Source organism: Leucoraja erinacea, chromosome 7 (genome assembly GCF_028641065.1).
Source record: "Leucoraja erinacea ecotype New England chromosome 7, Leri_hhj_1, whole genome shotgun sequence".
Taxonomy (NCBI): domain Eukaryota; kingdom Metazoa; phylum Chordata; class Chondrichthyes; order Rajiformes; family Rajidae; genus Leucoraja; species Leucoraja erinaceus.
This window is the reverse complement of record NC_073383.1, coordinates 37,746,387-37,761,722: the sequence shown is the minus strand read 5'-3', so window position 1 is coordinate 37,761,722 and position 15,336 is coordinate 37,746,387. Positions and strand designations below refer to the sequence as shown.

The following is a 15,336-nucleotide window of genomic DNA, read 5'->3' as shown; positions in this document are numbered from 1 at the left end:
TTTTAAAAAATAAATCAAGGGTACCTCGTCGAAATCAACTTCAAACGCTATGCTCTCTTGTAGATGATTTGTGGTCACCTCACGCTTGTTTACGCAGAGCGCATCTTCAATGAAGGCAAGGAGGTCGCTAAGCAGCAGCTCCCGAGGACACACAGGTATTCAAATCACTTAAGCATTCCCCCGACCTCGTTCTTCCCCGTTGGAATATCAGATAGCAGTGAAAAATATATTTAAAAAGTTGGCGTTTTAAAGATTCAACACGAAGCCCCGCGCGGTGCAGGGCTAGTCCGAAGCTGACGTCTTCTGAGATCTGCCTGCTGTAACTGTGTACAGAGCAGCTCGGGATCCCACCGGGGACGCACCACGCTCCCGGTTCCTTCTGGCTGGAATAACTCGAACTGATCAGGCCTAGTGACCATCACCTTTCAAAAATAAACCTGGTAAGGCAGGAAATGCGCTTTTCAGCCACAGCTAGGGCTTGGAGCCCGGCGCCTTAATCCGATTGTGTCTGCGCTGCTCTCAGCAACCTCCTGGTTCCCTGTTTCCCGGATCTGTTCAGCGATGGCCATTGTGTAAACAGGCGACTTATCCCACAAAATGCTGATCAAATGTACCGGGGAATTGTCCCAACCCAATCGTTCAGGGAAGTGGTCTTTTTGGGGGAAGAAACTTAACCTCAGGTGTCAGAAATGGTTGAAATTATTTATACCCGCCCCATTCTCCTCCCCTCTCCGTGGCATTGCTGCTCGCTACGTTCCTATCCCAGGTCTGGCTCCCGCTGCACTTGCGATGCTGTCTGTAGCTTTGATTTGTACCATGGACTCATTATGCGCTTGGCTAAGAAAGATGCGAGGGCCAAGTGAGTTGCGGGCATGCAGTACATTTGCGTGGTCATCCGGCGTCATTGTCGGACAAGCAAACAGATACCCCGATTGCAAAGGGGCCCGACTGTATTATATTTTATACCTCATGCAAAATACCTTCTGGTCGGGACCATTCCAATTAAATAAGTGTATATCTATCCCATTTGCCAACTATTCATTGGTTAAATCATATCATGTCGTGAAATTAACATAACACCAGATAACACCCAGCCCATCTCGGCCCATCGCACCTGTGCCGAAAGAATGCCCCCCCCCCCCCCCCCCCCCCCCCCCCCCCCCCCCCCCCCCCCCCCCCCCCCCCCCCCCCCCCACCCCCCCCCCCCCCCTGTGGCTGGCTATCATCTCTCTAGTAATTACTTATTTTCTTCGGGGAGTTGCTTCTAAATCAGTTTCTCTGATTCTTTTAGGCGTGGCCAGGTTGTATAGCAATAAGCAAGGAACTGTTTTTATCCGCTTTGTCGCGATCGAATCCAGAATATTTTAATTCTCTCTGACTGTACATCATTCATGCACTTTGAACAGCCCGAATAACGGATAGGATGAAAACGATAATACGATACCGTTTAATATCCAAGAGAATACGCAGAATATGATTAAATGCACGTATTCATTTCCTTGATGCAAGCATTTAGTCAATTTAGAGAAAGCATTTTTATTAAGTAAGAAAGGATGAAAAAGATTGATTTATGCACCGCACAGTACAAAGTTCAGAAGAACCCACCACCCGTCATCTTGTTTAATTTATCCATAGAGATACGATTCATAACAGCAGGAGCCGAAGGTACTTAAATTCCGAGAAAAAGTATGTTAGTATGCTGCAATTGTTGCTTCATGTCCAGAGCCGGACCGTGCCGTCGGAACCTCCGGACACCACGCATTCAGCCTTGTGGTCAAACAGTGCGCACTGCACGGCATCCTCATGCCCCACTAGACGGTGTAACTGGGCCGTGGGCAGATCCAGAATCTTCACAGTCCCATCGTTGCTGGCCATGATCACCAGTTGACCTAAGCGAGGAAAAAACAACAATGAAAAACGTAGAAAGCGGCATCCTTCTTAGTGACTATTATTAGAGCAGAGCGATCAAATAGGTCCCACCTCTACTCAATCACTGCAAGTTTAAGACCAAAGCGGTTCGAAAAATACCAGATTCCGCCTGCTCACCCCACGCTCTCTCCGCTCCCCAGTAATCTGGTTTCTTGTAAATATCTAATTAAGTAATCTGCAATTATATCTAAAATAGACACAACATGCTAGTGTAACTCGGCGGGATAGGCAACATCAGGAGAGAAGGAATGGGTGACATTTTGGCTCGAGACCCTTCTTCAGACCCAATAATATCTACCTATTAAAAGTTCATATGGTGTCAAGAGTTCCATGCAGTGCATCAGAGTAGATCCCACACGTTTAGGTTTAATTTACAATGGGAATGGGAGGGACTGGAATTAATGAACGCGTAATTAAAATACAAACGTCCTGCATCAAAGTGGAAGCTATATTTTGCTTTTGACAGCATAGCAATGAGGGGAAGCCTATGGTCTTGCGGGAAATACCCTGTGCATTGCGCCTGAGTATGAGGGATGTCAATGTCTTAGAGAGAGGGCAGAACTATCACGCGCTGGTACCAGTTATACAGAGCATCAGATACACCGAGAGATCAGAGAAAGTGGGTTTGTTCTTACAGAGAGAAATGTTAAGGTCAGAATTAATTTGTTCCATCAAATCAAGGCCCAGTTAGGAATCACAACGGAAGCATTCTGGCATCTGGATTGATTTTCTTGACAGAGCGCATTGACATCGTGTGACATTTTAATGGATAGGCATAATTTAAAATGATTTAACAATATACTTGCAATAATCTGCACATTGGTGAAGGGGAGCGGGTGAGAGGGTTGCAGTTTTTTCAAAAGCCATTGGTTATTTAAGGGACATTGGGGCAGGAATGATGTTTCCCCTGGGAGGGGCATCATAAACAGGGGTCACAATCTCAGAGTCAGGGCTCGGCCATTCAGGGCTGAGAAGAAATGTCTTCATCCAGTGATGGTGAATTTTTAGAAGCTTCTACCTATCAGGTCCGTGGAGAATCGAATATATTCATAAGAAATCGACAGGTTTTCAGATATTAAGGGGATCAAGTGATATGGGGTTAGTGCAAGATAGTGGCGCCGAGGTAGAATGTCAGTGTGTGTGGGAAGGAACTGCAGATGTTGGCTTACATTGAAGATAAACACAAAATGCTGGAGTAACTCAGCGGGAAAGACCGCATCTCCGAAGGGTTCCATTCGTGTTATAGGAATGCGGAATAACCAAACCTAAGGTTGACTTGCTTATTATTACTGCGACCCTTTCTCCCTCATAAGAGGCATATGGAGTTTGTGGACCTTGGCGATTCCCCTGGAACAGAACCACAGTTGCTGTGATATTCAGCCCACGATAGTTAAGTACAGCAGAGACAGATGGGCGTGTATTCATAGCGAGGCAATCATGTATTAGGAAACATGGGCAGCCAGTGCACTTCACGATCGGCGCAGATTCCAACCGTAGCTTAGGAAATACGCGTGTCAGCTGTCTAACCCTGACCTCAAATCAGTAACTCATGCTTGTTTTAGACACAAAAAGATACAGTTACTCCAGCTTTTTGTGTCTATCTTCGGTTTAAACCAGCATCTGCAGTTCCTTCCTACACTCTGACTTGTTTTGTTTGGGTTCGTGTAAATCAGTTTCATTGTTCGGTGTCAACTGTGGAGGCTACTTGTCATCGCTGTGCAAGATATAAAATGTTGGCTCGTAAATCCGCCAACATCACGCCATTCCCAGAAGCTCAGCCACAGTCAGTATTCATAGAAACATAGAAAAATTGGTACAGGCCATTCGGCCCTTCGATCATGGCTGATCATCTAAAATCAGTTCCTGCTTTTTCCCCGTATCCCTTAATTCATTTAGCCCTAAGAGCTAAATCTCGCTACCTCTCCCCCAGGCACTGCATCTGACATTAATGGTTCGGATGCTTTAAATATTGCTCTCTTCAGACCCTGAGACCACGAGGAAAATCGTACGCTTTTAGAGTGACCTTCTCATTGCAAACGTGATCAGGGAGTAGCGGCCAATACTGTAATTTTAGCTACGTTACAAATGATGGAAGGGGGGGGGGGGGGGGGGGGGGTGAGTGTTGTCGGGGTGAACACATCATATATCTGCTTTTAGAAACTCAACCAATTTACATCCCTGTATCAGCTTTGTACTGACTAGTTGGAGGGAAGCGTACACGTATATACTTTAGGTCGTTAAAGATTCACGCCGTGATTGCCAAGAATATTCGAGTGTCTTTGAAAGTCGAATACTTCGCCTCCGCAGTTAAGTGTGATGAATTCACACTGGTTTACCAGCCTTTAATAGCCAGCTAGCTTCCTCAGTCAGAACAAAGCCTGACGCAGCAGCAGCTGCTGGATGAATGGAGTGTCCAACGCGGCAGGTACGAGTATTTCTTACAGATCCTGGTGAAGACTAGGCTCTGCTGGAGTTTCTGTACGATCCCTGTCCTTGATGTTAACTGCCCAAAGATCCCACTATCAGCTACCACACAAATGTACAGCGCCAGCACATAGAAAGCAAGGATTGAATGCGTGCCAATTAATAACATTAGGTAAAACGAATAGATAGATACAAGACTGCAAGGCGGTGAATTTGCCCACACACATTCCCCAGCATGGATCGATAATATTGTATCATTATAAGCAGCCGAAGCAGAGGGAAGGTCAACTGACTATTGCGGAAGAGGAATTGATCTTAATCGAAAAGCGATTTTTACCAGGATTGCAAAGCTGCTTTCAAACAAACATCACACTTGATTTTAAATATTGCCGCGCTGGTTTCAAAATACCCCCTTTCTTGTCAAAATATAGTGTTAGCAAATCTTTGCTTTGAAATACATTTCAATGTTAAAATGCATCTTGTTATTTCAAAACCAAGTTGGCAACATTTTGAAAACGCATATGATGGCTTGGGAGCAGGAAATTCAGGAATCCTCACAAACCCCACATACCACTGTCCTTATCCTTATGGTCAGAAGCCATTATTGACAAAAAAATAAGTCATCTCAGCATAATTCTGAAATCTACTTTCCCCCGTACTACCATCCTTGGCTCGCTGGCAGCATTCATTCTTCACAGTCAGAATCCAGGCGGATGGTTTCCCGCAGTGCCAAGGAAGCGATGCACAGTTGGAGCTGCCATCTTGGGAAACAGGATTAAATGATGGCTCTTCTTGTCTTTTCAGGTGGGCAACGAAGAACCAGTGGACTGACAACCAAACTTTAGCACTCAATCAGCAATGACACCAAATAGTATTGGATAATTATCTTACTGCTGTTTTCCTCTCAATGCCAAAATGAGGCTTGTGCCATTTCAGAACTGTGGCCAGGCTTCAAAGTAATTGTTTGCTGTTAAGTGTTTGGCTTGAATGACTGGAAGGCCATCATATAAATTCAAACCCTTTCTTCCTTGAGTACAATGTTTGTTTGGTGAGCTAATTCACATTTGTACCACATTTGCAGTTTGTGCGGTTGATTGGTAACTCAAGGACCGACCTCACTGGCTCCGCTGCGATGATCCGGAAACTTAAATTCAATTTATTACCATGTAACAGTCTTTTCCAGCGCTTCCTTCAAAGACGATTAATTTTGCAAGGTAATAAACTAGATTACATGGGGTAATGGCAATCACAGCATGCATGCTAAAGGATAAATTATTGACAGCTCAGGTTTTATAGATAATAAATTGATCAGCGTATCATCCGTCATCTGCTATAACAGCGTCAGTGCGCGCAGGCAAATTGTGCAGAGGAATGGATCAGCGTTTGGGGAAAGCTGTTTGATCTACCGTGTTGACACCATACTCAACTACTTCCTTTTTTGAAATTACCGAATACAACGGCCGCTGTTCATGTCTTCAACACAACTAGCATATTTATTCGCTTAAAATAGGCACAAAATTCTGGAGTAACTCAGCGGGACAGGCAGCATGTCTGGAGAGAAGGAACGATGACGTTTCCAATCGAGACCCTTTTATTCCATTACTGACATAACAGCAGTGCCTATACCTCAGAAGTTCTTGATTGGCCGTGTCACACCTACGCGCAAGGCGCCAATTTTTTATATTCTGGATCATGATAAACAGAAAGATCGATAGAGTTACAAATGAACTCTTAATTTGTGGCATTGTTTGCCAGTGAGCTTCAGATGCGATCCCAGAGCGTCAGGATTAAATATGCTGCGCAATGTAATTTGTTGAAAGCAATTATTAGAATTATTACCAAAGCTAAAGAGCAACTTTTCTTCAAAGTGCGAGTTTACAGTGTTGAAAGGTAAGGACATTTAGAGCCTAAATGACAACAGGACGGCAGAGAAGATTAATAGTTCATAAGATCATCAATGATAGGAGCAGAATTACACCATTCGTCCTATCAAGTCTGCTCCACTATTCAATCATGGCTAATCTATCTTTCCCTCTTAACCCCATTCTCCTGCCTTATCCCCATAACACCTGTACTATTCTAGAATCTATCTATCTCTACCGTAAAAAAATATCCATTGACTTGGCCTCCACAGCTTTCTGTGGCAATGAATTCCACATATTCACCACCCTCTGACTAAAAAACTTTCTCCTCATCTCCTTCCTAAAGGAACGTCCTTTAATTCTGAGGAAGTGGCTGCGCTGCCCTAGCAGCAGTGGCTCGCCTGCAGTCCGTCTGTTTTTTCCTTATTTTGGTTGTTTTCTTTTGTCCTGTTTTAGTTAATTTTAGTTTATTAAATTATGTATGTGTGGGGGGGGGGGGGGGGAGAAACATCTCCGTCTGCGCTGAGGCCTAATGGCGGAGCTGGCGGCCTCCGACTGGGACCGACCTCCGGGGCTCCGGAGGCAGAGCCAGCCAGGACTTACCAACGCAAGGCTGGACGACTTCGGGGCTGTGGCGGCGTTCCGGCGGCGGCGACCCGACTTCGGGGCTGTGGCGGCGTTCCGGCGATGACCCGACATCGGAGCCTCGGAGGATCGGCCGCGGGCCCAGTTGACGACATCGTCGGGAACTCGCAGGTCACAGGTTGGTGACCTGTTTTTCCGGAGCTCCCGCAACACCAGCTTCATCCGGTGGACTGGAGGGCCGCAGCTTCAGCAGCTTCGACCGCCCCGAGCCGCGGAGTTTGAACTGGCCCGTTTGCAGGGCTTCTGCCGCGGGATTGACTTACTTACCATCACCCGGTGGGGTCACAACATCGGAAGCCTGGATCACCTCAGTGCAAAGGGAAAACAAGCAGGGAAGAGACAAGGACTTAAGACTTTTTGCCTTCCTTCACAGTGAGGAGGTGCCTGGTGGACTCACTCTGGTGGATGCTAAATCTGTGTTTATTGTGTGTTTTTGTTATTTTATTCTATGTTATGACTGCAAGGCATGAAATTTCAATAAAGGATACTTGAACTTGAACTTGTACTTGAATAACCTCTGGTCCTAGACTCTCACTAGTGGAAACGTCCTCTCCACATAAACTCTATCCACTCTAGTTCAAGGCATCCCCTTTTCTGCAATGTTACCCATAACAATAGCGTCCAGTGCTGCCAGTGGCCTGGCTTGAGATGGAACAGTGGTGGGTTTGATTACTTGTATGCGGAGCTTTCGGAGAGTGATACTGCCCCGTTGCTCAAAGGAATGGCTGGATGGGCTACCAGCCACTGGTGGGGTTGGGAGGAGAGGGTGGGACAACCCTCTGGGCTGCCTCTAAATCCTGCCTCGTCCAATCACCAGCCCTGACAGGAGCATGATGACTCGGGAAGAACAGCAGCTTGAGGTGAAAAGGAGCCACAATCTAACTCTCTTCTTAAGAGGAATAAAATGTTTTAATAAAGTGTTAAACTGTTAACATCCCCAGAAATTAATATTGTTGCTGACATTTGCAAATTACTCCCATTAATACAAAGTCAATATTACTTTTCTGCAAATGTGTCTGCCTTATTCACAAATCAACCACACGTCTATGAAGATCTGAAATATAGATAGGGTCTTACTAATATTACCAATCCATTGGGAAGTAAAGAGAGGATCAAACACAAATATTTAATTAATTAAACAATCTTTTTATCAATTATGAGAGAATGCTTTTATCCTTACAGATGCTCGTGATAAGATAATGCATTCACCTCAGTCAAATTGGAATGGAAATTAGAGTCTTGAACTTAGATAATGATATTTAGGCACAAGGAACATACTGGCTTAGTTTGTGAAATTCAATTAAAATGTCTGCAAATAGATTGTCAACAGTTGGATGTATGTCTCATAATTCCCAATGAGTTCCATTGTAAATGTTTGGAAGTATGATCTAACAGTGGCAAACTAGGAAGGGTAAGGAATGTACTGGATTGACAGAAGCAGTTCATAACATTGCCATAACTAATAATAAACTGGAAAATTGGGAGGCCTATAAGAAGCACCAATGAACAACCAAAAATTAATAAGGCAGAATATGAGAGTACATAAACAATACAAATAGAAAATTATTGTAAAAACTTACACGATGACCTATTCCAGAAAAGTGGATCCTTAAAGGTAAAGACAGGGAAATTATTGGTATGATGCAACATATACAATTGAAGGATTTAACTGAGTTTGGAATTTGTCTTCACTAAAGGTGCAGAATATCTGAAAATGTTTAAATTGTACCAGAAAATATCATAAACCAATGGTCTACTGCTGTGAGGAGTTAAAATTACTCAAGTAAAAATACTGGAAAAATTAAGGAGATTGCAAGATTGCCCACTTCCAAGATTTATAATATAGTTATGTTCCAAAAGTCCGTAGTTCCAGAAACATGGAAGGAGAACCGAGAAGAATGAAAGGAGCAGATATAATATCTATTCAGGAAAATAGAGAGGAAACTAGGAACTATAGACCAATTATCAAGGTGACTAGTTGTCAGCAAAATACTCATTACATTATTAAGGATGTGGTAATAGTAAATTATAATATGATTAGGCAGTGTCATTGCGACTTTATAAATCTGAGAGTAGGAGAAAATAGGTTCTCAGGCTGTTACATTTCTAGAATTCATTTTTGACATCACTAACAAAACTCTCTCTCTCTCTCTCTCTCTCTCTCTGTCTCTCTCTCTCTTTTTCTGGGAATCACCCCATGGGATCCAGCTTTTTCACAGTTTATATTATGACAAACAAAAGATGAATACATGCAAATATGGTGACAATAGGCTTGGCTTCCATGTGAGGAGAATGCAAAGTATGCAAGTAATATGATACAAGGTTACGATTCCTGGGATGGCGGGACTGTCATATGCTGAGAGAATGGAGCAGCTGGGCTTGTACACTCTGGAGTTTAGAAGGATGAGAGGGTTTCTCTTTGAAACATATAAGATTGTTAAGGGCTTGGTCATGCTAGAGGCAGGAAACATGTTCCTGATGTTGGGGGAGTCCAGAACCAGCGGCCACAGTTTACGAATAAGGAGTAAACCATTTAGAACGGAGACGAGGAAACACTTTTTCTCACAGAGATTGGTGAGTCTGTGGAATTCTCTACCTCAGAGGGCGGTGGAGGCAGGTTCTCTGGATGCTTTCAAGAGAGAGCTAGATAGGGGTCTTAAAAATAGCGGAGTCAGGGGATATGGGGAGAAGGCAGGAACGGGGTACTGATTGGGGATGATCAGCCATGATCAAATTGAATGGCGGTGCTGGCTCGGAGGGCCAAATGGCCTACTCCTGCACCTATTGTCTATTGATACAAATAAGTTGAGTGAGCAGGCAATAAAATGGCAGATGCAATATGGCATGGAAACATATGAAGTTGCTTTGCTAGAAGAATAGAAAAACATTTTGGTCAGGATTGGGAGTATGATCTAGATGTGGTCCTTGTGGCTAAGGGGATCAGGGGGTATGGAGAGAAGGCAGGTACGGGATACTGAGTTGGATGATCAGCCATGATCATATTGAATGGCGGTGCAGGCTCGAAGGGCCGAATGGCCTACTCCTGCACCTAATTTCTATGTTTCTATGTTTCTAGGATCTTCCTGACATTTTGGTCAGGACCTGTTTCCCAGATTTTGGTGAGAGCATACCTGGATTATATTTTGTATTTTGTCTTTGTACTCAAGAAAGAACATAGAACAGTACAGCACAGGAACAGGCCCTTTGGCCCATAATGACAACAGGTTAAACAAATTTCTACTGCCTGCACACATCTCGAATCTCTACATTCCCTAAATATTCATGTGCCTGTCCAAAAGCCTCTTTAGTGCTACAATCGTATCTGCCTCCACCATCGATCCCTGGCAGCAAGTTCCAGGCACCTACCACTCTCTCTGTAAAAAAACTTGTCCTTCACATCTCCTTCAAACTTCTCCTCTCTCACATTAAAGCTATGCTATCTAGTTGTTGCCATTTCTACCCTGGAAGAAAAAAAAAGTATTTGATGCAGTGTAGATTCATAATAATCCACTCTTATCGTGACAAACGTCAACTGGTCCTGTAAGACCATTAATTTAATGAAAAATACACTTTGTTCTGCCTGGAACATGTTGGTCTTCCAGTACAATGAGATGTATGTAAGTGAATGTTGCCAACTGGCACCTTCCAAGGTGCAGGACTACTTGCTGAAGGACACACTGAAGTTCAGTGTAACCAGTACAAAGGCTTTGTGAGGAAAGACTGCAGTACAAGGGTCGGAACACTGAGGGGTCGGATTCTGTGTACAGTTTATTGTATTTTCGGTTTACATTCGGTTTACATGAAAAAGGTTTGGAGAGGATTGGCCTATGAAATGAGTGAGAGTAATATTGACTGCAGTTTACAAGAATTTGAGTTAATCTAATTGAAACATGCAAAATTGAGAGCAGTCGACAAGGTAGATGATGAGGGGTTGTTTCCTGAGGTCAAACGACTAGAACCACGGGTTAGCAATTTAAGAGTGAAGTTAAGAAATATTTTAGAACTCAGAGTGCTGTAAGTCTCTATCATTTCTCTCCATTTAATTTGGTTGTTGCTATGTGCTCAGTCATTCAGGGCTCAGATCAATAAATTTTTTGACACAAAGGGAATAATAATGTAACATGGGAATAAGGCAGCGTCTGTTCAGAATATACCATGGCATTCACTGGGGCAACAGGCTCAATGTTGCATATAGTCTTATGCTCTTATCAAAATGCAATTACGCACAGGATATTTGGCATGGTACTGATATTTCCAATATTCTAGATACTCAACACAATTGACAATATTTGTTTAACTAAACAAAAATATTAAATGTAAAACATTATGAAAGCAGAACTGATGTAACTGAAACATCAAATTGTTCCTTTGTTCACATACTAAGAGAATTGCTGAGTATTTTCATTCTGTTTTATTTTTCACTTCTAATTTTTCAATTGTACAATTTCAGTCTTACTTTCCAGTAGATTTGAGTTTAATTCAAATGCATTATGATAATTACCATGGGTGCCTAGATATCTATCGACACAATGGATGATTATATCTCCAGTGCAGCTGTCACAATATAACCATATATTTTACCATGTCAGGGTAAGCATTATTACAATTAGCAATATCCTTTGTTATTGGGTTTCTTCAGAACCATTTGGATTAAAATAGAACAGGCTTAGGCACTTATTGGAAATAGACTGAGAGGTAACCTGGCAGTTAAAAAAACTCATGCATTTTTTGTTATAGTTTACACAATTGCAATGTCAAAAAAGTCATTTTTGAAATGAAATCTCTGAGGTAATGTAGGAAACTACATCAAACACCCACAAACAACAGTTACGACCAAACTGTTGCAAATGTTACATGTTGAACGATAAATATTGGGCGGTACACCAGGCAGAAATTATCATCATCATATATACATTAAATGTCTGATCTTGTACGTGTGGATATGTATGTGTATATGTGTGTGTGTATGTGTGCGTATATGTGGTTGTCTTTACATCTTCGCAAAAACACTGCGCGGTAACGATTATAATTTTTACATATTCTGATTGACATTTTTCCCCATCTAGGCAGAGATCACCTTCACTGAACATTTTATGCATTATTTCTCGACTCATTAAACGTTTTTAAAAATCAAAAGACTTTGATTTAAAACGACCAGCTTCAACTGACGATGTCAGAATGGCGCGGCTAGCAGTGACCAGCTTCACTTAAGATTGCATCCTATATTTGACAAGTTATTCACGATTAAAGCTTTAAAAATGCCAACTTTCACAAGATTTTTGCATATTCTAATTCACAATTTCCCCCTCTAGGCAAAGATCACCACTGAACATTTTATGCTTTATTTCTTGACATTACTGATTAAAGTTAAAAAAAATCAAAAGACTTTGAATTTAAAACGATCAGCTTCAACTGATGACGTCACAATGGCTCAGATAGCAGTGATCAGCTTCACTGAAGATTTCATCCTGTATTTCGCATTATTCGCGATTAAAGCTTTAAAAATGCCAACTTTCACAAGATTTTTACTGTTAAAATCATTCCTGCCAGCTTCCAACACATTTCGATACAATGTTGCGACAGAGGAACACTCTGAACTTTTCATCTCACTGGAGGGGGAGTACAAATTGCTATTTCAACATGCAGGGCAAGTGCAATTGGAATTTTTTTTAAAGCCCACTGCTGAGGGAGGCTGGGGAGTGCTGGAATCATACTTTCGGAACAGCTTGAGTTGGAGGACCACGCCTCCCATGGGGTCTAAGGGTATGGAACGGGTACGTTGGGGGAGCAGACCCAATGGGTCTGCACATGGTCTTGTACTTATTAAAAGTCTGATCTTATACGTGTGTATATGTGTGTGTATATGTGGTTGTCTTTACATCTTCACAAAAACACTACGCGGAAATGATAAGATGTTTACATATTCCGATTGACATATTTCCCTTCGAGGCTGGGATCACCTTATCTGAACATTTTATGCTTTATTTCTTGACTTATTGACTCATTACTGATTAAAAGTCTAAAAAAGTCAAGACTTTGAAATTAAAATGACCAGCTTCAATTGATGACGTCACAATGGCTAGGCTAGCAGTGATCAGTATCACTGAAGATTTCATCCTATATTTGACACGTTATTCGCGATTAAAGCTTTAAAAATGCCAACTTTCACAAGATTTTTACACATTCTGATTTACATTTTCCCCCTCGAGGCCGAGATCACCCTCACCGAACATTTTATGCTTTATTTCTCGACATTACTGATTAAAAGTAAGTACGTTTTAAAAACATCAAAAGACTTTGAATTTAAAAAGACCAGCTTTCACTGATGACGTCACAATGGCTCAGATAGCAGTGATCATCTTCACTGAAGATTTCATCCTATATTTGACATGTTATTCATGATTAAAGCTTTAAAAATGTCAACCTACCCAAGATTTTTACATATTCTGAATTACATTTTCCCCCTCTAGGCAGAGGTCATTTTCACTGAACATTTTATGCTTTATTTCTTGACATTACTGATTAAAGTTTAAAAAAAAATCAAAATACCTTGAATTTCAAACCAACCACCATCAACTGATGATGTCACAATAGCTCGACTAGCAGGGGGAGGGAGAATGGCTATTGCAACACGCAGTGCAAGTGCAATTGGAATTTTTTTTAAAGAGCACTGCTGAGGGAGGCAAGGGGAGTGCTGGAATCTTACGTTCGGGAACGGCTTGAGTTGGAGGACCATGCCTCCTGTGGGGGCCACGGGTAGTGAACGGGTGCGTTGGGGGAGCAGACCCCAACGGGTCTGCACTTGGTCTAGTTTTCTTTAAAATTGTGCTTGCAACTCTAAGCTTCACTTTGAAGCCTCAACAAGATAGTTTGATGGGGTATGTAAAGAAGAGTACAAGAATGATTAGAACATAGACAGAGGCCGAGAAAGTTTGTAAAAGCTCTTTGTAGAGTAATCCAAACAGTTCTATTTTCTTCTTTTGCAACACTTTTTCTTCATTTTTGTATCCTTCAAAAACATGTCCATTTATCTATTGATAGCCACAGCTGAGTCTGTATACTCTATATGTTCAGCTGATGATACTTAGTCACTGTGTTTATGTTTTTTTCCCTTGCATTGTCCTTGGATCTTTTACCAAACACTTTACATATGTAATCTCTGGGATCAGTTTCTGTTTATACTGTGAAACCTGACAGAATTTTCATGCACTAGTCTAAATACCATTTCCAACTTCTCAGCTTAAAGGGAAAAATCCTTAGATTCATAAGTCCACCTTCACAAATGAAACTCATCCCGGGAAACATTTGGTAAATATATGTTGCACTGTCTTGAGCCTCCAAGTTCTTCAAGTGAAAACTTATGGTTTTGTAAAGGGTTACTTAATTTTGTTCTTTGTGGAGATAACCAAGGAGATTGACGAAGGCAGAGTGGTAAATTTGCAGTAAGGCATTTGAAAAGATCCCACATTGTGGACTGGTCCTAAAGGTTAAGGCACATGAATGGATGTAACATTGGCCTGGTAATAGGGGGTAGAGAGTATTGATGGAAGGATGTTTTTCTGATTGAAAGTCTGTTGTCCCACTGAGATTGGTGCTGGAACCTTTGATGTTTGTGATCTATGAAGAACTTGGATTTTAAAATAAGAGAAAGAATTAAAAAAAAGAGGGCATAGTTTTAACATGAGGTAGGAGATTTAAAGAGGATCGGAGCAGCAATTTTCTCTAGAGAGTAGTTGATATCTGGAACTTGCTGTCAGAGTAGATGGTGGAATCAGATACAATTACTACATTTAAGAGGCATTTAGAAAGACACGGGAGACAAAACACGCAAAAGGCTTTTCTATGATTGCAAGTTTATAATGGTGCAGTGCAATTCTTATCGTCTTGTACAAGTAACAAATCTACAAGAGATTCCACTTGAGGAATGTCCAATGGAGTGTGGCCCATATACCATGTGATCCTATGATAATGTTGCTTTGTATCAGATAATCAATTTACATTAATGTGGGCTACGTCAATAACTAAATCTATACAATTATACAAAATGTCATTGATCGAACCATTGTTTGCAGCTTGGACCCCCAAAGAAAAAAACCTGAAAGAGATACAGAGATATAGATTCATAACAGTAGGAGGTCACTCAATCCGTTGTTTTCTTGGTGGCACACTGTTTTTCTTGTAGTTAAGTCTTGTTGTTGTCTGCGATATAGCTCTTAAGCTCACTTTATGAGTTCTGAGTTCTTACCCCTGGCTGAAAGGGAAGCAACTGTGGAGAAAAAGGAGGAGGAAGGGAAGAGGCCATTTGGATAGTTTCTTTCTAGAGTGATGTCTGTGATTATCATTGAGCACAATTCAACATTTGATTTACCACCTTACTCCATATAGGTTCTTCTTGATCATGTTGCCAATCATCACAGTGCAACAATATAAGCTACCAGATGAACATAAAGACTCAAAACAGAATTACTTTATACAT

At 41.8% G+C, this 15,336-nt stretch overlaps 2 protein-coding genes across 3 annotated transcripts in view; both read right to left on the bottom strand.

Annotated features, from left to right (window-relative positions):
• Positions 1-963, bottom strand: part of vwc2l (von Willebrand factor C domain containing 2 like) — a 32,175-nt gene extending 31,212 nt beyond the window's left edge. The window contains exon 1 of the mRNA XM_055638305.1: positions 25-963. The gene's annotated coding sequence lies outside the window, so the exon portion shown is untranslated. The remainder of the gene's footprint in view (positions 1-24) is intronic.
• Positions 964-1,491: 528 nt separating this feature from the next.
• Positions 1,492-15,336, bottom strand: part of LOC129698888 (sperm-associated antigen 16 protein) — a 705,663-nt gene continuing 691,818 nt past the window's right edge. For both annotated transcript variants that reach the window (XM_055638281.1, XM_055638282.1), the window contains exon 17: positions 1,492-1,889. In XM_055638281.1, the coding sequence (XP_055494256.1) occupies positions 1,714-1,889 (176 nt within the window). In that variant the 3' untranslated portion in view covers positions 1,492-1,713. The remainder of the gene's footprint in view (positions 1,890-15,336) is intronic.